Source organism: Tarenaya hassleriana, unplaced genomic scaffold (genome assembly GCF_000463585.1).
Source record: "Tarenaya hassleriana unplaced genomic scaffold, ASM46358v1 Cleome6, whole genome shotgun sequence".
Taxonomy (NCBI): Eukaryota; Viridiplantae; Streptophyta; class Magnoliopsida; order Brassicales; family Cleomaceae; genus Tarenaya; species Tarenaya hassleriana.
Genome location: NW_010968505.1, coordinates 3,521,830 through 3,546,428, shown reverse-complemented (window position 1 = coordinate 3,546,428; position 24,599 = coordinate 3,521,830). Strand labels below are relative to the sequence as shown.

General features: G+C 37.2%; 5 protein-coding genes, 1 long non-coding RNA gene and 1 other non-coding gene across 13 annotated transcripts; 2 read left to right on the top strand and 5 right to left on the bottom strand.

Annotated features, from left to right (window-relative positions):
• Positions 1-4,553: 4,553 nt before the first annotated feature.
• On the bottom strand, positions 4,554-5,125 carry LOC104799339. Its single transcript, XR_769560.2, has 3 exons — positions 5,036-5,125; positions 4,876-4,944; positions 4,554-4,772 (listed from the first exon to the last, which is right to left on the bottom strand). It is a non-coding gene; the product is annotated as an uncharacterized LOC104799339 (long non-coding RNA).
• A 1,860-nt stretch (positions 5,126-6,985) lies between these two features.
• On the bottom strand, positions 6,986-9,694 carry LOC104799338 (protein FIZZY-RELATED 3). The gene is made up of 9 exons (XM_010521799.2): positions 9,049-9,694; positions 8,701-8,823; positions 8,501-8,605; positions 8,173-8,415; positions 7,804-7,998; positions 7,618-7,719; positions 7,468-7,530; positions 7,308-7,376; positions 6,986-7,204 (listed from the first exon to the last, which is right to left on the bottom strand). The coding sequence occupies exons 1-9, from the start codon at positions 9,532-9,534 to the stop codon at positions 7,151-7,153; spliced, it is 1,440 nt and encodes a 479-aa protein (XP_010520101.1). The 5' UTR covers positions 9,535-9,694; the 3' UTR covers positions 6,986-7,150.
• An 876-nt stretch (positions 9,695-10,570) lies between these two features.
• LOC104799335 (actin-related protein 5) lies at positions 10,571-14,912 on the bottom strand. Of its 3 annotated transcripts, XM_010521795.2 has the most exons (11): positions 14,645-14,912; positions 14,470-14,540; positions 13,933-14,057; positions 13,538-13,582; positions 13,334-13,436; positions 13,075-13,184; positions 12,810-12,919; positions 12,618-12,708; positions 12,096-12,536; positions 11,836-11,963; positions 10,571-11,629 (listed from the first exon to the last, which is right to left on the bottom strand). In XM_010521795.2, exons 1-11 carry the CDS (start codon positions 14,743-14,745, stop codon positions 10,768-10,770), a joined length of 2,187 nt encoding a protein of 728 aa, XP_010520097.1. In that variant the 5' UTR covers positions 14,746-14,912; the 3' UTR covers positions 10,571-10,767. The 3 variants fall into 3 exon arrangements, with proteins under 3 accessions (XP_010520097.1, XP_010520098.1, XP_010520099.1); XM_010521796.2 differs by lacking the exons at positions 14,470-14,540; positions 14,645-14,912 and having other exon boundaries at positions 13,334-13,441; positions 13,933-13,971; XM_010521797.2 differs by lacking the exons at positions 14,470-14,540; positions 14,645-14,912 and having other exon boundaries at positions 13,334-13,393; positions 13,933-13,958.
• Positions 14,913-15,419: 507 nt separating this feature from the next.
• Positions 15,420-17,010, bottom strand: LOC104799337 (cysteine proteinase inhibitor 6). The gene is made up of 4 exons (XM_010521798.1): positions 16,790-17,010; positions 16,263-16,482; positions 15,931-16,076; positions 15,420-15,693 (listed from the first exon to the last, which is right to left on the bottom strand). The coding sequence occupies exons 1-4, from the start codon at positions 16,889-16,891 to the stop codon at positions 15,556-15,558; spliced, it is 606 nt and encodes a 201-aa protein (XP_010520100.1). The 5' UTR covers positions 16,892-17,010; the 3' UTR covers positions 15,420-15,555.
• Positions 17,011-17,730: 720 nt separating this feature from the next.
• Positions 17,731-17,817, bottom strand: TRNAY-GUA. The gene is given in 2 exon segments: positions 17,731-17,766; positions 17,781-17,817. It is a non-coding gene; the product is annotated as a tRNA-Tyr (tRNA).
• A 688-nt stretch (positions 17,818-18,505) lies between these two features.
• LOC104799333 (probable choline kinase 2) lies at positions 18,506-21,871 on the top strand. 5 transcript variants are annotated; one of them, XM_010521793.2, is made up of 9 exons: positions 18,506-18,792; positions 19,293-19,660; positions 19,873-19,994; positions 20,109-20,304; positions 20,420-20,537; positions 20,630-20,752; positions 21,143-21,243; positions 21,325-21,451; positions 21,623-21,871. In XM_010521793.2, the coding sequence occupies exons 2-8, from the start codon at positions 19,307-19,309 to the stop codon at positions 21,415-21,417; spliced, it is 1,107 nt and encodes a 368-aa protein (XP_010520095.1). In that variant the 5' UTR covers positions 18,506-18,792; positions 19,293-19,306; the 3' UTR covers positions 21,418-21,451; positions 21,623-21,871. The 5 variants fall into 5 exon arrangements, with proteins under 5 accessions (XP_010520095.1, XP_010520094.1, XP_019056362.1 ...); XM_010521792.2 differs by having other exon boundaries at positions 18,509-18,792; positions 19,260-19,660; positions 21,655-21,871; XM_010521791.2 differs by having other exon boundaries at positions 18,510-18,792; positions 19,260-19,660.
• Positions 21,872-22,352: 481 nt separating this feature from the next.
• LOC104799332 lies at positions 22,353-24,325 on the top strand. The gene is made up of 3 exons (XM_010521790.2): positions 22,353-22,598; positions 23,110-23,244; positions 23,844-24,325. The coding sequence occupies exons 1-3, from the start codon at positions 22,419-22,421 to the stop codon at positions 24,204-24,206; spliced, it is 678 nt and encodes a 225-aa protein (XP_010520092.1). The 5' UTR covers positions 22,353-22,418; the 3' UTR covers positions 24,207-24,325.
• Positions 24,326-24,599: the final 274 nt, after the last annotated feature.

The window sequence follows — 24,599 nt, the reverse complement described above, 5'->3', positions numbered from 1 at the left end:
AAAAAGTTCAGTATTTTTTTGTCAAAATTGTAAAGTCCAGTGTTTTTTTTGGGATTTTCCCTTTTTTATTTAACACCAAGGATTGTTACATGCATTTGATAACGTTGTTGGAATTCTTGGGATCTCTAGATCGAATCTGATTCCTCAGAGATCAGTTTTAGAGTTAGCGCAGTGGATGTAAAACAAAAATTTTATGAAAAACCCTAAAATCTAGTATGCATGATTTTGTAGAAACGTTAGAACGTTTACCTCAATCGATCCGGAGACTATATCAATCGATATATGTATTCATCCGATCACATAAGACAGGAAGGTTGCCTCGCCCTCTACACGTATCCACACGACGAAAAGGATTACAACGGTTGGAACTTGTCTGTTAGGACTAAAGAACACTATTTTCTTTGCGTAAAGGTTTTGGGATCTTACTCTGGGTTTTTCGATCTCAAAACTCTGAGGAATAGAGCTTTAACTCTTAGTAGGCGTTCCCAAAGCATTAGTTCACCCAAAACCCTAATTAGAGTAGGATAAATAATTCCCAACGCCTGGACCGATCGGTCCAGAAGTACCGGGAATTTCTCGTCTTTTCTCACGCGTTTTTCCTTTCCTATGTGTGTGTTCTGATATAGCAATATAACCCGAAATCTCCATTTCAGTTATACAAGCCATAGGCAGTCTCTAGCAAGACACTATGACTACCTATCTCGATTAGAGTTTGTTCGTGATCTTACGAACGCCAGTGATAATTCCGGCTGATGATCCTTTTGCATCACGATATCATATATCGAACATAAGGCATGGACAAACCACTTGTCTGATTCGACTGATTTCTCGTTCATTGAGTTCGACTGTACGAAATAGACGACGTTCGTCTATAGTGTGGCCACACATTTCTACAGTCTCGCTCACACGAGGGGTCCATTGATATCTCTCTCTTTTATGAGAGGTACAAATCTCATCTTGACGATCTACAATCCAGCACATGATTCGTGTCGTACTTGATACACGCCTTTATAGTCCTCCTGTTACGCAGGACGTTTGACGTGTTCAAAGTACGCAACTCCTCATGTCATAGGATCCAATCATGGAACTGTCATATGAGATTCTAGTCATGACGCTAGTCCATGTGACAATCGCATGTGGGTCAATCCAATATTTCGTTCACCACGAATACCTATGATTGTGATCGTATCCAATACGTATGATCATCTCTATGATCATCTATCACACATCGTACTACTCTTAGTACATCATTATTCCCACAATGATATATGAATAGGGATTTTAGTATTGTTCATAATAATACATGGATTTCATAACATATTAAAGTATGCAAACATGTAATCAATCAAACACTCATCCATAAAACTATAATAAGTGTCAATACATCAAATGTGTCATAATAAAGCTCATACAACAGTTCATCATAGAGCGTTAAACCAACAATCTCCCACTAGCTCTACTCATGGACTGCTAAACATCTAATGCCCATATCCCTAACATGACCCTCACGCTTCGACGAAGGGAGAGATTTCGTCAACGGATCGACAATGTTGTCATCTGTTGAAACTCTGCATATGTGCATGTCTCCTCTGTTTATGATCTCCCTGAATAATCCGCGGAAAAGCCATCCGTATCGGCGGTGGCCGTTGTCGAAAACCGCAACGCTAATGCCGGGCCGAGAATTAAGCATCATCCCCCTCCTCCGAATCACTCTCATCAATGTCTCGTACCCTTCTCTTGTTAGGTTCCTCTCACTCTCCGTATAATCCACTTCCATCACCCCCTCCTGCCGCCGGATCCATCCGCCAAAGCTACGGCCCCGGCCCCGGCCCCGACCACGTCCACGACCGCGTCCACGGCCACCACGGTGGCTTTCTTGGTCGGCGTCCATACACCACTCTCTCTTCGGTGTCAATTCGTGATGGTTTGATGAGTTTTTTTTTTGGCTTCTCGTCACATTTATTTGTGAGCTGTTTGCGCGATAGTGCGAGCATTTTTAATTTTTATTTTTTCACTTTCCCCGTATTTTTTTGGTTTTTATGATTTTGGAGTGTACGTGGAAAATTAGGTGTTTAAAAGAAAAAAAGAAGTTTGTTTTCGATTTATAATATTATATATATATATATATACGAAATTATTTATAAAATTGTGAAGCAATGGAGAAAGTAAAAGAAGCAATTAAAATGCTGCATGCATTTTTATGTATGTACCAATGCTCGTTATCCATAAAATTACGTTTTAATTATATTTTTTTCCGTTGTCATATTATTTATTTGTAGATAAATTGGTGTAACCATAGAAAATTATAACTAACAACGTTCGGAAATTTCATATTTAGTATTTATTTTAAGTCAAATAAATTATTTAGATAGATTTATAAAATGTAAGGGCGTCTTCATCAGATAATTTATTGATGCATCATTAATTTCCGATAACTCGAGAGGAACTAATTAGTTGACTATTTCAATCACATGGGCACAAATATTGATACGTTTAAATAACAGGGTCGCTTTAAAATACATAAAGAATACAAGGGTCCAAAAAATAATAACGTTAAAGTTGCAAACATTTCAAACTTATATTAGATATTTGCCAAAATTGGACAGAACTATATTTACTTTTATGGATAAAAAAAAAATCCAAATGGATTTTCGTTGTCTACATGAGAGATTTTCCATTACTTTAATTAATTACACATTTTAAGACGATAAGATCTTCTCTTGTAGGCACATTATTTTTATAATATTTATACATCATATTTCTATTTTGACTTTTTAATATATAAAAATATATATAATACTAAATGACTGAAATTTTAAATTTAATATTTATGGAGTTTTTGTACTATACTGGTGAAATATTGCTTAAAGGTTAAGCAATTTTTTTTTTTAATTTGAAAAGTTAGTAAAGCCAGACTTAATATTTTGTAATTTTTATTAAAAAAAGGTTCTTCGGACTTTTAATTTTTATCCACATTTTCTCATATCAATATATCATCTTAAACTATGGTTTGGAGAAAAGGGGAATGTTATAAACAAATTTTACTAGCTTCTGGCAAAATTTGAGGAAAAAATACATCAAATAGTTCTATTTTAAAATCATGATTTTCTAGGATTTCTAGTCTTGATATACATCCAAATGAATCTTGATATATATCTTCTTTCTTTCTACTTTTCATCTATTATGGAGAGTTCAATAAAAAAAAGAGAATGGGAAAGTGTAAAAAAATAAAATACGGAAACAAAATAAGATAAATATAAAAAAAATTATTTTTATTACTACATCTCTTCTTCTTTTTATATTACAATAAAACTGAATACATATTTATAAAAAAATTAACAAATAAAGTAAAAATGAAATATATATAATAGAAACAAATATGATAGACAATATTTAACATAATATTATGCTCATTATTATTTTTAATAATATCTCAAAATCTATTTTTTTCTTCAATCACATATTCATTTTCATATTTCAACATTTCTCCCAAGATTGATTTTGAAAGAATGCAAAAATCAATCTTGAAAAGATAATACGATAAAAACCTCATATATTTTCATTGTTTTTGAAAAAAGAATCATAAACACCAATTTGTTCTTTTAGATTGTATTAACCATTTTCAAATCACTTCATTTGATTTTAAAGTTCTAACTTTAACTCTTTTTGTCATACCATCTTGTTTATCTTAGAATTTTAGCTCTGACTTCTTTTTGTCATGGCACATCGTTTGAACTTGGATTTTTATTCATTTTTGAATGATTTGGACAAAACGCAAAAGAAAGAATAGACTGAAAAATAAAAAAAGATATAGAATAAATCAAACCATATTCTGATACCACATAGAAAATAAAATACGAAAACAAAATAAGACAAATATAAAAAGAACAAAATAACTTTTATTACTATATCTCTGATTCTTCTTATATTACAATAAAACTGAATCATATATTTATAGGAAGATTAATAAATGAAATAAAAAAATATGAGAAAATGATATTTTTCATCACAAATTTAGCAAAATGTAATATTTTTATACACATATTTTTAATTTGACAAAAAACTACATTTGAATTCAAAATTTTCTAAAGGGAAAATCGTCAAAAAAACCTATACTCTTCTCAAGTCAACGAAAAAATCCTGTACTTTTTTGCTTACCAATTAAACCCTATACTTGGTGTGATTAACCAATAAAATCCAAATTTTTTTAAAAATTCGCCGAAAATCCTCTGCGTCTGCTAACTCAAACAAAAATAATGATGTGGCAATAACATGGCTTCCAAATCAGCACACATCATCATAATTATATCATATCATCATTTCAAATAAATTTTTTAAATTAAATAATTTATTTAAAGTAATATATATACATTTAAATTCACATATACATACATATATATATATATGTATATATTAAATATAAAATTATTTATAACTAATAAAACACATATACATATCTATAATATATATATATATATATTATAAATTATATTATAAAATGTAACAAGATTGAATTCATCATAAATAATTTATTTTGAGGGAACATACAGAAATATATTATTCCTACAATATTATCATTAATATTGCTATGATTTATCCTACATATTATACATAAAATATTCTATTGTATCATTCGATCATCAATAATAGAAAAATATTTCCAATAATTCACGTGTTATATTTACAGTGAGAAAGGATGTTCACTTGCTACATATATATCACCGGATCTGCGTCCTGCCTAGCGACCAGAGACCTGTGTCTTTCACCGGTGTCTGAAAACACAAAAGTTCATCAAGAGACAGATTCATCACGTGAGCCTGAGCCGGACAATTACGGTCGGAAAGATTCTCGAAACTGAAGGAAAAGAACGCAGACCTGAGCTTTCACAGACGGGAAGACGTTCCAAAAGCGTAGCGTCTCATCCCCTGCTCCTGTCACTATAGTCTGTTTGTTCAAGAAAAACAAGACCGAGTTAAAGCTAATGTAAAAAAATGCAGATAAGAGAGGAAACGAATAGAAGAGAGGATTGTGGAACCTGGCCATCGGGCGACACTGCGAGATAAAGTACCCTCATACAGTGCCCGGTCAGGGTCGCAACCTAGCAGGGAGGAGGGGGGCCAAGAGAGATGAGACTGATGATATTAGTTGTATATGTGTATATTATATGTATAACTAATATATATACATATAAATATTATTTTTAATAGATATATTATATGTGTAGATGTTAGTTATAATTACTTTTATTTTAATATGTATATGTTGTATGTATAACTAATATATATACATATTATTTTTAATATGTATTATATGTATATATGTTAGTTATAATTATTTTTATTTTAATATATATATGTATTAGTTATAATATACATATATATTGTAGTTATGTGTATATGTATTTTATTAATTATAAATAATTTTATTTTTAATCTATATATATATATATATATAAATTTATATGTATATATATTAATTTAAATTTAATTTAAATTTTATTTAAAATGATGATATGGCATAATTATGATGATGTGTACATGACTTGGAAGCCATGTCATTGTCACATCATCATTTTTGTTTGAGTTGGCAGACGCGGGGGTTTTCGACGAATTTTTAAAAAGTTCAGAGTTTTATTGGTTAATCACACCAAGTATCGGATTTAATTGGTAAGCAAAAAAGTATAGGGTTTTTTTGTTGATCTGGAAAAAATACAGGGTTTTTTGGCGATTTATCCTTTCCTAAATATCTATATGAATTGTTAAAATAACAATAATTACATATATAATCATTATTTTCGTTAAAATTTTTCGGATTCTATTAACTAATACATTAGTTAGGTAATTGTTGTAACTACTATACACGTCGGTGCATTAGCTAGCAGAATCCGAAAATTTTAATGAAAATGATGATTATGTATGTAATTACTATTAATTTTAACAATTCGTGTAGATATTTGAGAAATTTTGAATTCAAATGTAATTTTTTGTCAAATTAAAAATATATGTATGAAAATCTCACATTTTGTTAAATTCGTGTAGAAAAATATTGTGTATGATATACAATATTTAACATAATATTATGCTTATTATTATTTTTAATAATATCTCAAAATCTATATTTTCCTCCAACCACATATTCATTTTCCTATTTTAAATAGAAAGAAGAGAAAGAATACAGATTTAAAAGGCTGAATTTATAGAAATATATTATTCTTAAAATATTATCATTAATATTGTTATGATTTATCCTACATATTATACATAGAATATTTTATTGTATTTTACTATGTATTAGGGTATAATCTTTCAATCATCAATAGTAGAAAAACATTTCTCTATTATGATATCAGACCTTTGACTTTTGTTCTAGATTTTTTTCTCATCAACAATGTTGGTCGAATTCGAAAGAGACGACGAAGATGATGATAATATACTAAAACCAATAGTATCATCGCCTAATCGTCTTGTCTTTCCTTTGCTTTTTTTCCTCTAGTCTTTGTTTTTCCCCGACGGTTGTGATAATCACAGTCAACCTTACCCAATGTGTTATTTTTTTTATCCCCGACGATGTTTGTTTATCGACACCAATCCTTGTCGTTGTGAGATCTTTAAATCTAGCTTTTAGCCCTTTTGATTAGAAAACTCCAATCATCGATCCACATATTGCGTCATTTTTTTTCTTATCTCCTGTTCTGCTGCTAAATTTCCACGCATTATACGTCACCGCTATATACACCGCAATTTTTTGCGCTGCCGACCTCATTGTCGTATCGCATTTTTGTGCCACATCTGAGATACAACTCTCAAGGTCTTTAAACATTATCAAGCGTACAATACCGACTCAAGTTCAAACCACAACTCAAGTTCGAACCACAACATCACGTGAAAGATGTTTTGTTTAATACGATCACAATTTCAATTTTCAGTTTTTATGTAACAAGATTGAATTCATCATAAATAATTTATTTTGAGGGAACATACAGAAATATATTATTCCTACAATATTATCATTAATATTGCTATGATTTATCCTACATATTATACATAAAATATTCTATTGTATCATTCGATCATCAATAATAGAAAAATATTTCCAATAATTCACGTGTTATATTTACAGTGAGAAAGGATGTTCACTTGCTACATATATATCACCGGATCTGCGTCCTGCCTAGCGACCAGAGACCTGTGTCTTTCACCGGTGTCTGAAAACACAAAAGTTCATCAAGAGACAGATTCATCACGTGAGCCTGAGCCGGACAATTACGGTCGGAAAGATTCTCGAAACTGAAGGAAAAGAACGCAGACCTGAGCTTTCACAGACGGGAAGACGTTCCAAAAGCGTAGCGTCTCATCCCCTGCTCCTGTCACTATAGTCTGTTTGTTCAAGAAAAACAAGACCGAGTTAAAGCTAATGTAAAAAAATGCAGATAAGAGAGGAAACGAATAGAAGAGAGGATTGTGGAACCTGGCCATCGGGCGACACTGCGAGATAAAGTACCCTCATACAGTGCCCGGTCAGGGTCGCAACCTAGCAGGGAGGAGGGGGGCCAAGAGAGATGAGACTGATGAAGCACCAGATTCAAGTAAAAAGAACTGAAGATTTGAAAGCTTGTACCTTTGCCATGGATGGATACTTCCACAGCATGATTTGGTTCTGAGAATACCCGTGAGTGCTCACGATCTCATTCACGTTCTTGCTCCACGCCAGATTGCAGACCTGTCCCGAGACAAAAGCTTCAGACATAAACCCCCCGAGGCATATACCATTGAAACAACCTAAAAAAGCCGGTGTCTTTATTACCTGGCTACCAGTGTCAATGCTGTTCAACTGATGTCCATTGGTTGTGTTCCAGAATCTGATGCACCTATCCGCGGTTCCACCTCCAGATGCAAGGAGGTTGCTTTGATGAGGGGACCAAGTGATGGCCTTAACCGCCGCTGTGTGTTCGGTCAGTTTCAAAACTGGTTGCTGAGAATGATTGTTCCACACCAGCAGCTGTTTCGAAACATTCAAGTACATCAGAAACACAGACACTTTGGACCGTGATTTGGTCTTAGCGATTGATCAATCATCAGAAAGACCGGAACTTTGGACCCGTTTCGATTGATCAATCATCAGAAAGACGCAAACTTTAGACCCGTGATTTGATGGCAGCCATTGATCGAATACCTGATTGTCATTCCCGCCGGATGCGAGCTCTCTATCGTCGTGAGACCATTTCAGCCCGCAAACCTCGGACTTGTGACCCACGAGCTTGCTGATATAGTCGCTCTGAACTCGGATGTCATGTTGAAGAATGTTTCGGTCTCGGCTCCCTGACGATAAGATCCTTGAGTTCCAAGCCAAGACACCTGTTCTTGTCTGGTGTCCTCCCATTGTCCGAACTCTCTTACATTGTGTTCCATCCCAAACCTAATAAAACAGCAGAGAATCTTCAATAACTATCTCATACATCGAAGAACAACCTCAAAGATGGAGATGAGAAGATGCGTAATACCTGAACTTGGCCAAGACTCGTACCGATCGACATATAGGAACCTTCTCTTGTCCATTGAACCGAGCAAACGCTATCGTTAGGACCCAAGTCACATAACTTTGTAACCTGACAAACAATTCATTTGGTTTCTTCAGCAAAACTGATACAAACAAGACATTGTCTGAATCTGGTAAATGTAAGTGTCTCTTTAAGACACATACTTTGCTGTTAGAAGCGGTCCAAAGATATACACAAGTTCCAAGCCCAACGGCCAGAACGTTCTGCGAGCTCCAGTCCACGAGGTTCAGGTAGAAATCATCCTGAAGCGATGGCGCGTCCAAGACCTGAAAACTCATCAAAGTAATCTCTCATATTCACTTCAAAAAGCCGAAATCTAGAACAACCCCTCGGCATATTTCAGGCTCCACTAATGGCTAATTGCTAAGAATCGAGGATCTTTCAAGATTTCTCAGATTTCGTGTGAAGAACACGGCAAGTAATACAACCAGATCAACACGTTACACTAAGCATCAAAGATTGATCCACTTCCCGATCTGAATCTTGCTTACCTTGTGAGGCGTTTTAGGAACTTTTCGGGAGGGTTTAGGAGGGGGAGACGCCTCGGAGGAGAAGCCATTATTGTTGCCGAGAATGGAAGGCGAAAATGGGGAATTAGGACTGGAATTGGAGTGATCTGTCTTGAACCGGAACATGTTCGTGCTCGGACTCATGGGGGAACCGACAGATCCCTGACAACCTGCAGGAGACAAACAAGAAGAACCGAAGTCAGGTCCAAAAAGCTCGGATTTCAACAACCTTGAATAGGCTTCGTTGCCTCCCTCTTTCGCCGGAGACGCCTTTTCCGTCAGCCCGAAGGCGTGGAACCTAGACGAGGATCTACAGGGTATGAATCGGTCGCTGCAGGTAGATTTCGAAGGTGAAGACAAAGTCGAGATCCCTCGGAACGAGCTCGAGAATGTCTCGAGCCGAAGGGAGGCCTGGTTCATCCCCGACGGCAGATTCAGGCCCGATTTCTTCTCCTGCGGCGATTCCATTTCCTGGGTTTCGATCGAAATCTTCGACGGAATTGTGATTTGCGTTCGTCGGAGAGAAAAGATCGATGAAACTCTTCTCCTGAGCGCTCCTTTTTCCTTCTTTTGAAAAAGGGGAGCTTCTCCAACGGTCAAATTATTTTCTCGGTGTAAGGGTAAATATAGGAGCTGGATGCGAGTATATATATATACATATTATTTAAATACACATTTGTATGGTTTTACTGTATGTATGTATGTATGTATGTATGTGCATGTTATATGAATAAGAATCTTACATATTTGGTACTTTGTTGCAACGGTCAAATTCTTTTAATGGTTGCAAACTTACCATATGGAAACGAGCCATAATTAAAATTTAAAAAATCAAGATATCTGAAAAAAATATACAAGATTGTAGATATTAATTCCAATTCCACATTCGTCACAATATCAAGATATGGATCTTTGAAAATACAGATGGAAAAATAAGCATATAAAAATCAACGTATTAAAATAAATAAGACACATAATTGGCAAAATAGCCGTTTCTTGGACCAGCTTTTCTGAAATTAGATTCGGTAATCGGAATGGGAAATCATAAATAAAAAAATACCCAAACTTTATGTTTTTTTTTAGTATTTTGGTATCCCGAACTTTTAAATTTTCATCTTAGTATCAATTTTTATATATTTCGGGTTTGCATCATTGAAACTTGAAAAAAATACCAAACCAACGATGACTTCTAATGGATAACAAAAAAAAACATTTGTTTTGTCAATTCGACAGTATACAATATCTTTGAAATATATAGGTGCTAAAATAATGAGATTATTTAATAAGAACTGTATTAAGATATGGATTCTGAATACAGATATTAAAATAAAATGTTATAAATAAATAAATAAATATACAAAATTAAATTTATTTCGGCAGTTTCCCGGTTGTATTTGTACAATAATTTCTGTAAGAGCCCAAAAATACAGATTTTATTCCATTAATGGTATAAAGTTGAGTTTTTTTTCCCTATTCTAATTACCAAATTGCCAAAACCATGATGTGTGTAAACTTGTCCAAAAACAGACACAAACACGCAAAATCAAACACAACTGTTCACAAGCTATCTTAATGAACAGAACAGATGATAATAACATTGTAATGCTTGCAAGATAGCTAATAAAATTTTACAAAAAAGAAAAGATAGTTAATAAAAGTGCACATAAATTACCTAAAAGACGAGATTCTATCAAAAGAGAATCACAGAGAGTATCTGATTTGGTATCTTCTAAGCCAATCCTCACCTTTCTCATAGTAATCCGTCTTACTGAAGCATTGCCGCAAGAAGTTCAAATCAGAAGCATAAGCAGACGCTCCACGCCAAGCATCAAGGACGGGATCCATGGCTCGAACCACTTGTATCTGCGACCCGCACGGTCTTATCATCCGAATCCCCGTCTCCAACCGCTCCTTCATCCCGGGAATCAGACACGACCCACCTGTCATGAGGACAGAACTCGCTAGTCTCTCGTCTATGCCTTCGCCCTCCTCATCGTGTCTTGGCGGCAGCCTCCTTATCGAGACACCTGCCATCTCGTCCAAGCCCACTTGCTCGATTCCCACCAGGTTTGGATGGAATAGGATCTCGGGGCAACGGAATCTCTCCACGCCTATTACGATCTTGAAGTCTTCTTCTGTCAGAGGACGAAAACGGGGTGCCTCAGTGGATGCTTGAGTAGTGGAATCTGCTTCTTCCTTCGGAACAAATGTCGGGTCGATTTCCCGAAGCCTGTAGGATAACCGGGCCAGCTCCGCCTCATCAGCATCCGGCCCTTCATCGTCGTCGTCGTTATCTTTGCTCATCAGCTTGTAGAGTTGCCAATCTTCGTCTCTGGCACCGAAAGTATCCTCTCCCTTCCCTCTATCAAATGCAGCCGTCGTCAAAAGTCGCATTCTTTCCCTCTGTGCAGCACTTAACCGCTCCCCACGCCCAACACCGCCCGACTTGTTATTTCCGTTTGTATTGGACCCGTTTGTTTTGAGCCGTTTCTTTTGCTCTACTCTTTCGAAAACCTCTTTGTACTGAACCCGCATCTCTTCTAAGTATAGCTCGGGATTCCCGCTATAACCAAATGTAAAGGGGAAAAAAACAGTTCATATGATTCAGAAGTAGCAGGAAACAGACAATAACTGTATACAGAATCTACTGAAAGGTATGGCAGAGTGCACAATGCAGAAGCAACGATGAATATACTCGTTTAACTGTAAACCAAACTTGACGATAAAACTTATAAAAATAGTAAGGTGAATGTTTTATTGTTTACTCACCGGCGTTTTGCCTCTTCTAATTGATTTCTTCTTTCTCTTTCGAGTTCCTCCTCGTTACGCTTTTGTTTAGCTCGCAGCCGACCCTCCATTGTTGTTTTAAGAAATACCTGCCTCCTCTTGTCCTTGAGCTGCAAATAATGCCATAGCCAAGTGGAAATGTCATCATGGTGTGCATGGAAATTCATGAAATTATATAAGATATTGACTTTAACGACTGTGAGGACGTTTTTTTAGCTGTTTCTGGGAGAGAGGAAAAAAACCTGCTCAGGTGTAAGCATATCGTCGGGAACATTTATGAGAGGGAACTTCTCGGTAAAAGAATCGGTTTTATCTTCATTCTCAGTTGGGTCATTTTTCGGCTCGCCCCTTGCTTTTTGTAGAGACTGTGTCACTTTCAAAAGGGTAGATTCTATCTCTTGCCTGGACGCATAACCAGTGTCTGACAAAAAAGATGGAATGTCATCCTCTTCAACCTGATCCAGTTGCTTCAGAAGGAATTGCAGGCTGTGTAGTTGGTTCTTCAGTTCATTTATCCTCGACAATCTCTTTGTTTCAGCCATTTCTCGCAACCTTTGACCTTGTTTCTCCCTTATAGCAGCCTTTCTCGCGATCTCTTCTTCTGATGGAGGAGCTTCTGTGGGAGGAGGAACCCATGGAAGCTGCCAACACCTGGTTTTCTCCTCGGCTTCCTTCTTCCCTTCCTAGTCAACAACCATGCAATTTTAGTTTAACGATTTTACAGACCGAGAAAAGAGGCAAGAGAAAAAGGCTCTTCAAATTACCTGGAATAGCCGAGCTTCAGAAGCATAATCAGGAGCAATATAACAGTGTTCCATTTTCAAATCTTCGGCCTTCTCCCATGTAAACCTAGACCTGTAGTAAAGCTCGAAGGACAAGGAAAATAATAAAATATAAAACATAAGAAATTTTTCGAAAAGAAAATGAAAAAAAGGACCTTGTCAAGAAACACTCACGAATGGTAAGGGTATTTAAGTGAAAGAAGCTGCTTTAAATAATCAGTGACATGGTATCCACCAATATTGGTCCGGCAGGATCCTCTGAAAATCGGTTCTCCGTCAACGAACTGATAACCAAGGAAACCGTGTACTAGCTTAGTGACGCAATTAAGCATAAGCTAATAATATCGACTGGACATTTTCAGTAGAGAAATTGATGAAGCTTCAGAATTCTTAACATTATGCAAACAAGCTTGAATATGGTGTATTCATAACAATGTACCGGAATAGCATGTGTTGTGGTGAAGCCAGGACAGAGAGCAATGCCGTCTTTCTTACAAACTCCATGCAGTTGATTGTACTTGTAACTGAAAGCAGCATCAACTCCAAATGCTGTAATAACACAAGAGAAAAAATTAAAGCAGAAAGCAGTAAAATAATAAGTATCGTAAACATTATCTTAAACCTGTTTTCAGTAAGTTGATCTAATGAAAAACACATCAGCCTTTTTAGCATTTATCCAAAAGATATCGGAGACATACCAACTGAAGGAACCCCATATGTCTCAAAAAGCAGTTCTGCCATTTTGCTGCGTGAATGAACTGGGTTGCACACACATTCCGTTATTAGGACAGGATGATTGATCTGTCCTGCCCTCGAATGCCGATAAATCAAGAAGCGATCTTATGTATAAAGAGAAAACAGAAAATTTGGAATAAAGAAAGAGAACAAGATCCATGGCATACCCCTGAGCCATCAGCACCCAACCGATCAAAGCCGAAGTCGAGAACCTAGAAAGAACAAAGAAAATATGGTAAACAAATGTTCACAGCTTCTTTATCAAAGGTTTAACATAGAGAAAGTTGAATAGAAAATGAAAAACATTTTTGTCAGGTATTTGATTCAATAATGTAATCTAAGTGATCAAAGCAGAAAGAAACCCGTCGAAGAACCTCACAGAATATATATAACAACTTGGGATAAGAGACAACAGAGATTGAAGCCAAAACAAAGAAAATATGAAAAGCAATTAACAGGATGCAGACATGGTAGGAGCAATAAATTCATGGACACAAGAGACATAGATATTCCAAGATTCAAACGGTAAGAATGATTTGAGGGTTCGAGGATTCATTCGTACATATTCCATGATCTCAAATTGATAAACCACGTTGCTGTCAAAAGCTGAACGAGGTCCTGAGCGAGTGCAGTCAAAATACTTCATCAGGGAAGGATCTTGGTCACCGACAATAGTAACGGTTTCGCCTGCAAGAAGAAAAGATGAAAAAAGAATACAGTTATAACTGGAGACACACATACAATACAAGCAAGACAACCCATCAAAATACTCCAACTAAAAAAATTGCTCCTTTACAAGGCTCGTCACAGTCGAAACCTCGCGGATAAGACAAGACATGTTGGTACATCCACAACGAAGATTTTCTGGGACAGAAGTGTCGACAGACAACATAAATATCACTACTCAGAAACAGAACAAATTGGAAGCTAACATTAGATTCCTTCGTAGCTCTAGAAACTAAGTGACAGAATTCAGAATTTTGCTCTAACTCCTACCATACCACCAAGAGAGCAGTAAAGAGAAATCCATGTGCAAATATACACCGATACGGAAATACACCAACACAAATGAACATGGAAACGTATTAAGAACCATTACCAGTGGCTTTGTGGCGAGGTCTCTGCACGATGTTGCGGAAAATAACACGAGGGTCAGTCTCTCCTGCCCACCTGAAACCAAACATCCATAGGAACTTCAAAATTGACGCCGTTTTTCTCGAACACAAGCGAGATCAATTGGAGTAAAGAGGAATTAGGGTTTATGATTAGGGCACCCAATTCGGAAGTAATTGGCGCCATTGTCGATTACGATGGGAATCGAAGACGAAAAGATATTGTAATCAGATTGTCTACGTATTCTTGACACGAAAGGCATTCTTCTTCTTCTTCTTCTTCTTCTCCTCCTCCTCCCCCTTCGTCGTCACTGTTTTCTGCTCCCTCGTCTTCGTCAGTCTGTTGCAGCAGCCTCGAGCTTCAGAGAAATAGACAGAACCGGAAAGGTCGGAGCGATTCTTCAAGGGACAAAACCCAAAAGCCCAGTGAGAAGCCCATAGCATAAATAGACCAAGATTTCTGACAATTTACATGTGTGCCATTCCACCTTAATTTTTTTCAATCGTGTAAATTGTTGTTTCCTTGTTCCCATCTTAATTTAAACGGAATCAAACAGATAAATACCCAACCATATGTCCTCCTGATTAAAAATTATAAATATCTTACTAATCAAATCACTTGATAAGGTTATTGTAATTCTCTTTGTTTCACTTTCACTATTCTTCTTATCTTACTATTACTGATTTACCTCTAACTATAAACCCTAAACTACAGATTCTAATTCATAAATCAATCCTAAAATTTAAAATTCTAAACTCTAAATTCTAATATGGCTTAGTTAGTTTATGGTAAAGAAGGGATTAAGAATTTATGGTTTAAGATTGATATAAGAATTAGGGTTTAGAAATTAAAATTGGGTATTGAAATCTAGGGCTTTGAATTTAATGTCTAGTGTTTAGGATTGGTCGTAAATTATAAGTAATCAAATACGCGTAGTGAAAAAGAAGAAAAAATCAAAGCTGGCATATTGGTCCAACAACTTAAAGAGAGGATCCGCAGTTCATCTTACAGAGCAAACAACACTATATTAAGGTTTATTAAAGGAGATGCACCATATGGATGTAGAGAGAGTTCAAGAGTGGTCTTGCTCCATGTGGTTGAGATGGAGAGCGCCCTCATGGTTCTTGTGGACTTCCACTTTGTATTTTTCCTCTTTCTCCCCTCTCTTCACTTTCAGAAGCATATCGAATTTCGCAGCCCCCTCTGTCACCTGCACACAGATTTGTCACCCACATTCCACCAGTTATCGCTGCTAAGCTGAAATCTTGAATCCAGAACCACTTAACACTCACTCACTTTCATTTGCTGTCTTAAACCAAACTTGGAAACTCTATTGAACATATTCAAAGGCATGAAACGACGGAGTGATTATCAATAGTGGATTTGTTGGACAAAGATGTTAGGTGTTTCAGGTTGGCAACAAGTATTGCGAAACAGTAACTCGTACCTCAGCATTAGCGTGCACGACCTCTTGAAGCTCGTAAGGGAATAAAGAGTTAGATCTCTGTTGGATGGTCTTGATAGCGTGATCAGCAACATGCTGCACTTCGGGATCGTGCACTGGGACTGCCCTCCATCCAGATTCATGCCCATCTGATCAAAACCCATTTCCTGATTCAGTCCCTTTTTTTCCTCTAACCCACTACAATTTCTATGTTCGGAATCATATATATGTATCCCGACACTATCAATTTGTCCCAATGTGGTCATCGGCTACTACCCTGAGTCCCACGAGAAGGACATTCACACACACAGACGAATACGTATATCTGTAGTCACCTTTCTTTACGCCAAGATCTGACGAAGTGATCGAAGGGGAATCACCGGCATGCTTGAACTCCTGCAACTCCTTGAAGTTCATCCATGGCTTCACCCAAACTTTAGCTTCGTAAAGCTTCTTCTTACCAGCCTCAATGACCTCCAGAGTCAGATGGTGCAGAGTTCCTGCAACCACCTGTTCTTTCGCTTTCACCACCCTCGCAAACTCTAGCAGGGCATTCTGCAGGAGACAAAAGAAAGGGAAAAAAAAAGAGAGCACCAAAACCATTATCATCACCCCCATCATCATAATCACCATACCAAAATCTACGCCTCTCAGGACCACAAACAAACATATCAACGCCTTTAACAATCAAGCCATGGAATCGAAACCCTAATGAACCGATACCTAAAACACAATCCAAGGAAAACACCATTTTACCGAGAGATCGAGAGAAGATAGTCGGATAAATTACACTAATTAGCTATTCAGATCCAGTAACCAACCAAAACACATAGAATCGAAAGATAAACTGAGAAAACGGAACCTCCTTCTTGTTGTGCTCATCGACAGCGAAACGAGCGAGGCTCTCGACCTCGCTACTGTTCTGGCTACCGGAAGAATCACGAACGCCTCCGAGAGTGGCCATGTCGTCGCTGTTGCAGAAAAAAAAACCCTAAAACCACCGGCGATTGCAAAAGAACGGAGAAAATGATGATGGAGAGAAGGGGAAAAGACGATCAGAAAAGTGGGAGTTGAAGAAACGAATTCTCATTCAGACTACAGGTTTATAAGAGAATAAAGTTGCGGTTTATTTTTGGCCCTACGGATGATGGCGTTCGTGGTAAGCGTCACAGGACGACACGTCAGAAGTCACGTGTCTGTCATGTCAATCTATTCTATGCATCACATATATGTATATTACGTATAAATATATTACATAAGTATCTGTAATTCAGATAATAACAGAATAAATTAATATTATAAATATATTATAAATTAAATTAAGATATATTAGTAAAGTTTTAAATCGGTAGATAGATTAAAAATAAAAAGTTGATTTAGATTAATAAATACTAATGTTTGAAATATCTGTATTTAATTTTAGATGTTGTTTTTTACTTATTCTCAAGCAAGGGTTTTCTATTTGCGTTTCTGCAATCGTTTCGATTTTGGTCTGCTATTCTGAACCCAACAGCGTGGGCGAGTGGTTGAGGTGTGGATCAACATGCCTTCACGTCAGCGGTTCGATTCTTGATGATGGGGAGGGGTATTTACATCGGGTCGAAGGTCTGGTGAACTTTCGGATTAACAAAAAAAAAAGTACCAGAATTTTTCTTTGTTTTTTTTTTATAACTTTGGGTGATTTTATTATGGCTAAATCTTCCTTTTTGGATTATATAAATTGTATTTCCAAAAATCACAAAGTCTATGTCACGTCACAGTGTACGGGATTTCAAAATAAATAAGGTAATTAAAAAATGATGATCCGACCTGCCGGATTCGAACCAGCGACCTAAGGATTTTACTGCTTCACACTACAGTCCTCCGCTCTACCAACTGAGCTAAGGTCGGCTACAACTTCAGTGGACAAAGCTTTACATTTCGTAAAATCATTTGTTTGATTTAAAAATGCCTTTTATTTTTTTTATATTTGGTTTGGTTTTGGAGAACCATATTATTAAATTCGATTTAGATACATTAATATATTATTGAACTAACCATATTACTGGCGACCTCTTTTTCTGAATATAGTTTATATTGTAATGGGGGAAGACACAATGATGTGCCCCATATTAACATTACAAGATCATTCGTTAATGAAAGTTTGTTTTTAGCCTCTTTTGTTTTGGGCGTATTTATACATAAAAAAATTGATGGATTATACCTTTTTTCTGAATTTCCAAGGTTGGTACTGTGATCCCACTAACTAAATCGACATCTGTCTCTGTTCACGCCAACTGTATAAAAGCTAACGCAGACCATACTATAATGTGAGATTATGATATGATAATGATGCCCTTTGCAAGATCTGTTTAGATATAAATGGACCGTTGACTAATTAATCTATGATATTTTTTTATTTGGTGTAATGAGATTTAGGAAACTGTTTCCACACACTACACATTTCAATTTATTTTAAAATAAATCTGTCAAGTTTTTTTTTTTTAAAAAAAAATGTATGCATGTGAAGTTTACCAGTTCTATCAGCTCGTACGACTATTCATTATTCCCAGGTAAGAAGACCTTTTTTTTCGGTTAGAGGGTTCTTCTCCGAGTTTCTGAAAAAACACCAAATCGCAGGAGGCAGAAACCGGAGAAATCCAACGGCTCAGATTTCTCGTCTTCGTCGTATATAATAATATCTCCAGGCCACAAAAGTACCATTTCGATTTCTAGTTGTTGTCGAAGCTGAATCCTCCTCTCCCTGCGTTCTCGTGATCTCTGATTTTCCGGCTTGCGTTTTTCTTCACTCGTTCTGATTCCGGAAATCTTCTGACTGATCGATCGGAGAAGAACGCGGCGGAGAAGAATCTTTGTTTGTTAAAGGTAAGCGATAATCACTGATGATCCTGTTCGATTTGTTTTTTTTTTTTTTTTGTATGGATTCGGAATCGATTCCCTTTGCATGCACGTTTTTAAAGCCTTTGTCGCGATTTCATGGTTCGAACTATCGGAAGATGTTTCGGTGCTTGTATGTTTCTGTTTGATTCTCGGGATAATTCGCGGAAATTGTCCTGGAAGGTTTTCTTTTCTTGATCTCGAAGTAATCGGATTAGTTCGCTCTTGGGAAATAGAATCGAGATTGGTGTGTTGGATCTATTCGTTTTGGTTGTTGGAATACAATTACTTCTTCGGATTTACTGATCAAAGATACGCAGCTTGAAAAAATCGATTTGTTTTCGTTACTGAGCTTTTAATTGTCATTTTATCTCTGTTTGGCTAGAGTTACATGCAATCAGGCACTTCCTGCGGTGATTCTTTGCATCTGTCTGAATCGATTTCTTTGTAATTAGGGACTTTCTTGGTGTGCTTTGTGGATATATTAGCCTGACGAAAGACGATGGTAGCTGACAAAAAAGACGTAGAGAATAAGGAATACCGTCTTCCCCGAGAAGTCAAGGATGCACTACAAGCTGTAGCATCTGAGTGGGAGGATGTGATTGATTCAAAGGCATTGCAGGTTATCCCCTTAAAGGGTGCGATGACCAACGAGGTCTTCCAGATAAAATGGCCGACAAGAGCGGGTGGTCCCTCGCGTAAGGTTGTGGTTAGGATTTATGGTGAGGGTGTGGACATATTCTTTGACCGTGAGGATGAGATCAGAACATTCGAGTCCATGTCGAGACATGGACAAGGCCCACTGTTATTAGAGCGGTTCCGCAATGGTCGTATCGAAGAGTTCATCTGCGCTCGGGTACATATTCTGTTTCTCACATTTTGAGTTTGCTCAGTAACTTCATTGAAATTTGTTGACTGGAAGATTTGTTCCTGCTCCAGTGTTTTAGAAGTACAAGTCTCCATTTCTCACAATGACATATTCTTGATGAGCTTTATTTTCAGCTGATAATTCTTTTTAATGATCTTTGATGCTCAGTAAATTAAATTTAGGATTTTTGAAACTTTCAGACATTATCTGCATGCGATTTGCGTGATCCCGAAATATCTGTCCGTATAGCTGCCAAAATGAAGGAGTTTCACAATCTTGAAATGTCTGGTGAGAAGAAGGCCTGGGTTTGGGATAGACTACGGTATGTTTCTGTCTTTCCTATTTTTCATGCTAGAAAAGGTCAGGTCCCGTTTGCTCTTTCTCATCATCAGTTTCCAGTCTTTTAATATTTGCCCCCTTCCTTTCTGTGCTTCAGAAACTGGTTGAGTGCTTGCAAGAGGTTGGCTTCTCCCGTAGAGGCTAAATCCTTTGGTCTCGATGTTATAGAGGAAGAAATTATGTTACTTCAGAAACAACTTTCTAGGGGTGACGAACATATTGGATTCTGCCACAATGATTTACAGTATGGTAACATAATGATCGATGAAGAGACCAGATCAATAACAATCATCGTAAGTCGCTATCTCTCATACCATTAAAATTCTTTTCTTTGGACATGCTTGTAATGTAGATACTCTATTCTATCGGAAACAACTAATGTACACTCTCATGTTGGCTGTGGCGTAGGATTACGAGTACGCAAGCTACAACCCAATTGCCTATGATATAGCTAACCACTTCTGTGAGATGGCAGCCGACTACCATACTGAAACTCCTCACATTTTGGATTACAGCAAATATCCGGGTAAGTGGTTATTTCCCGTAAACAAGTTTGAGATATTTTGTTTCTCTCCACTCTTTTGGATATGATGAGACCATCGTACCTGACTCCTATAGGTGTTGAGGAGCGTCGGCACTTTCTGCAAATCTATCTGAGTTCTTCCGGTAATTATTTTTTCCCTGTTGTAGAGAATTTTCGTCAGGGTGGCCATTTGGGTTTCGATTCGGGTTCATGTTCAGGTATGTTTGGGTTCTGTTATTTCACTTTTAGAAAAATTATAACCATTCCGTGTTATATGAAATTCGGTTCGGTTCTATTTCGGTCTAGGTTTGGTTAGAATTTTTTTTATTGATTAAAATAGTCATTTTCAAAGAAATCTCCGGTTTCTCTGTTTAATTTATTTTATTTGGTACGGTTAGGATTTTTTTTTTGGGTTTTAGAGAAATCATAGTCATTCAATTTTTATATCGGATTCGGTTCAGTTGAGGTTATGTGTTATTCGGTTCGGATCGGTTTAGTCACTCGGTTAGTAACCAAATTGATCACCCCTAATTTCAGTCCTCTCCTTTCTCTCTTCTTCTGTAAGCATACAAGTGAATACAAAGTACTTTCCGGCCTCTCTTCTACAGGTGAGAAGCCCAGCGATACGGAGGTGGAGACGCTGCTTGAAGATGTGGAAAAGTATACACTGGCGAGCCATCTAGTATGGGGCTTGTGGGGAATAATATCGGTACTTTCCGCCGTCATCATCCATCTGTGCTTCTTCATCGTACGGATTGCGTAAAATGGATCATCCTAAAATAAATTTCAGGAACACGTGAACGAAATCGACTTCGACTACATGGAGTATGCAAGGCAAAGGTTCCAGCAGTATTGGCTAACCAAGGGGAGGCTGTTGGGGTAATAATCCCATGCAAGTTGCAACAGAAGTGATTCAGGTATTACTCCTCTCTTTGTGCAATGAACTTGAACAGAATATTACCCTTTGGTTTTCCGCACTTAAATAAAATCCTGAGAAGATTATGGGGATGGGTAAACCGGGTTTAGGGTTTAATTTTACTAACCGGGTTTTGTAACACATTGCTCTGCTCTTTTCCATCTCATAAAAGGTCTTTTCTTTTTTGGGCTGATGCGGGAAAAGAGAGAGCAGAGCAGTCTTTTGAGCAGTCAATGTGGTAGCAGTTTCTTTGTCTGTTCGTTCGTTTCTTCAATTTTATTCCATTTGTTTCTTGTGTAGTGTTGTGTTGGGTCTCAGGCGTTTTCCTGAAGCTGTTTTGGAATTATTAATACATGTAAATTAGAATGTTATCATCACTAATTTATATGCTTAATTCAATAATTTAACATCCCATTCCGTATGTTCGAATAAAAAGCTTTGATAATATAAATTTAGATATTGACATGTATGGAATCAGTTTGAAATACTGTCATACGATGAGAAATAATAAGAATAAATAAAAACAACCAAGACCAAGCAAAAGGCACAAAGGTTAATCAACATTTGATTTCGTTGCAGAAAACCAAATATTGGCAAATGAAACTAATAAAATTCGGAATAAATTCTTGAAAATAATAGTACTTAAAGTAAGTTTTATTTATAGAAAAAAAAAACGAAAATTCTCCTTAAATAATAAATAAATGTGAAACTTGTTTTTGATTTCGTACGGTTATCGGATAACCGGTTGCCTCCCACATATCATAGTTTTGTGGTTTGGTTTAGCACGCGTAGCTGATTGGTTTGCTCAACCACACAACACACAATCCCTCCCTCCCTCACCCCCGAAAATATCTTCACTATATTAAAAAAGAAAAATAAATAATAAAAAAAAACATCCCTAGAATTTAGTAATTTACTTTTTTTTTTTTCCCCCGATTTCTTGTTTCATCTCCTTTGTCCAATCGGCCATGGCGTCTGCTTCGCATGCTCTCTTATCCCCAAACGGCTGCGTTTTGGCTTCGCCGAAGCCTCTCGACAGATTCTTCTTCAGGTCCAAGTTCGCCGGACGGAAGCATTTCCTCTCCGTCGTCAGAGCTTCTTCCGATGATCCCGATTGTAATGAGGAAGAATGCGCTCCCGACAAAGAGGTGACGAGTTGCACATGTTTTGATTCTGCTTTGAAGATTCTTCGAATTCGCAGAAAAAAACTTAGCGTAGATTGCGAACTACGAGAACTGTGGATTTTTGTTTTCGTTATAATCATTGTTTGAAGAATCCTTCTGTTGTTCTTGTGCCTCGTTATTCGTTCATGGGGCTGACGATGAAAACCAAAGGAACCACTAATCAAAGCTCTGGATAAAGAAACTTAGCTTGCAATTCTACTAGTAATTTCGCATGATGAAGTAGTTTCACAAGTAAACGAGCGCATGAAATTTCTGTAATTAGCGCAGTCTATGATCAGTAATTAACATTTCCATATAAATCAAGAAACAAAATAGGGATTCAATAGCATGGTCATTGAGGTGATCATAAAGTAGGAATTCATGGTATGTGCATTGCTGGGCAGAACACATCATTGATCTATGGCGCTTTTCGAATCTTTATTTCATGTTGAAACGCTAATATTGAAATTCGTTTGGCCGATGAAACGGAACCCAGGTCGGGAAGGTGAGCGTGGAATGGTTGGCCGGAGACAAGACTAAAGTGGTGGGAACGTTTCCGCCTCGAAAACGTGGTTGGACTGGTTATGTCGAGAAGGACACCGCTGGTCAGACCAACATCTACTCTGTCGAGGTTGGTACTTCTGCTTCTAAGCTCTACATTCTCCAGCTTTGTAACGACCCTTGTGCCTTGTGGTTCATTCGGATGAGAATCGATGTTTGCTTATACAGCTCTCCTTAGTCATTAGGAGTCTACAGATGCTGCGTTTATTGGTCAATTACACTCTCGTTCGTCTGTCCACCGCGCGGAATCCGTGGGAATGTGTAGTGCTGTATTCTCCAACTTCGTAACGACCCTTATGGTTCATTCGTTCAAGAATCCGGGGGAATTATTGTTTAAAAAACCAATGTCTTTCCACCCATGTGTTTCATTCGGTCAAGAATCGATATTTGTGTCTCCAGCTTTCGTTTAGAGCTTAAAGATGCAGCATTTAGTGGACAGACTCTTTCTGTGTATCCACTATCCAACTTGTGAAATCCATGGAAATATATAGTCTGCATCGAACACGCAGCTTAAATTTGTGTTACTGTTTCCGTCCCAGACGAGATTTGGTCAGAATGGAATCATTCCTCTCAACCAATGCATCCAATACCTGATAACAATGACTGAGTTCTACTTCCATTGTTTAGCTGAGATAGCTTTACTCGGGGTTTGTTTTTTTTTTTCTGCAGCCTGCAGTGTATGTAGCAGAGAGCGTGATAAGTTCGGGAAATGCAGGATCTTCATCCGAAGGGGCGGAAAATACCGCGGCCATAGTAGCAGGCCTTGCCCTTATCTCGGTTGCAGCTGCTTCCTCCATCCTCCTCCAAGTGGGCAAAACTCCGACCCAACCTCAGGCAACACAATACAACGGGCCGTCTCTCAGTTATTACATCAACAAGTTCAAGCCGCCGGAAATTATCGAAACTTCTGTCCCGGCCGAGACAGAAGCTCCTCCACCGGTGGCCGAGCAAGAAACTCCGGCCGTCGAGGCTCAGCCTGAGGTTTCTTCTGCTCCATCCACCACGAGTACTGCTGTCTCTGAAGGGGTTTAGTTTATTTTTTGTAGAGAGACGCAAATTCTTGACCTTTTCCATATACTTGGATGTATGTTTTTAACTATTTGAGTTGAATTTCATATATCATTTGAAACTCGAACTCTGAGTTTGGGAAATTTTCTTTTGTATCGAACAAAAGCACCATAAAAATAAGTAAAGCAAAACCAATGCATTCGAATATACCAAAAATAAAACCGGAACTAAAATACCTGGCCGTTGTGAAAAGATTAAATAAATCAAAACAAGAAATCGTATTTTCTTTAATTAATAAAAATAAACTAAAATTATTGTTTTTATGTTCATGAAATATTATTATTTTTTTTATGCAGTAAAAAAATATTATCGTGTTAGACATATAGTAAAACTGTAAAAGAGGGATAAAATTTGAAT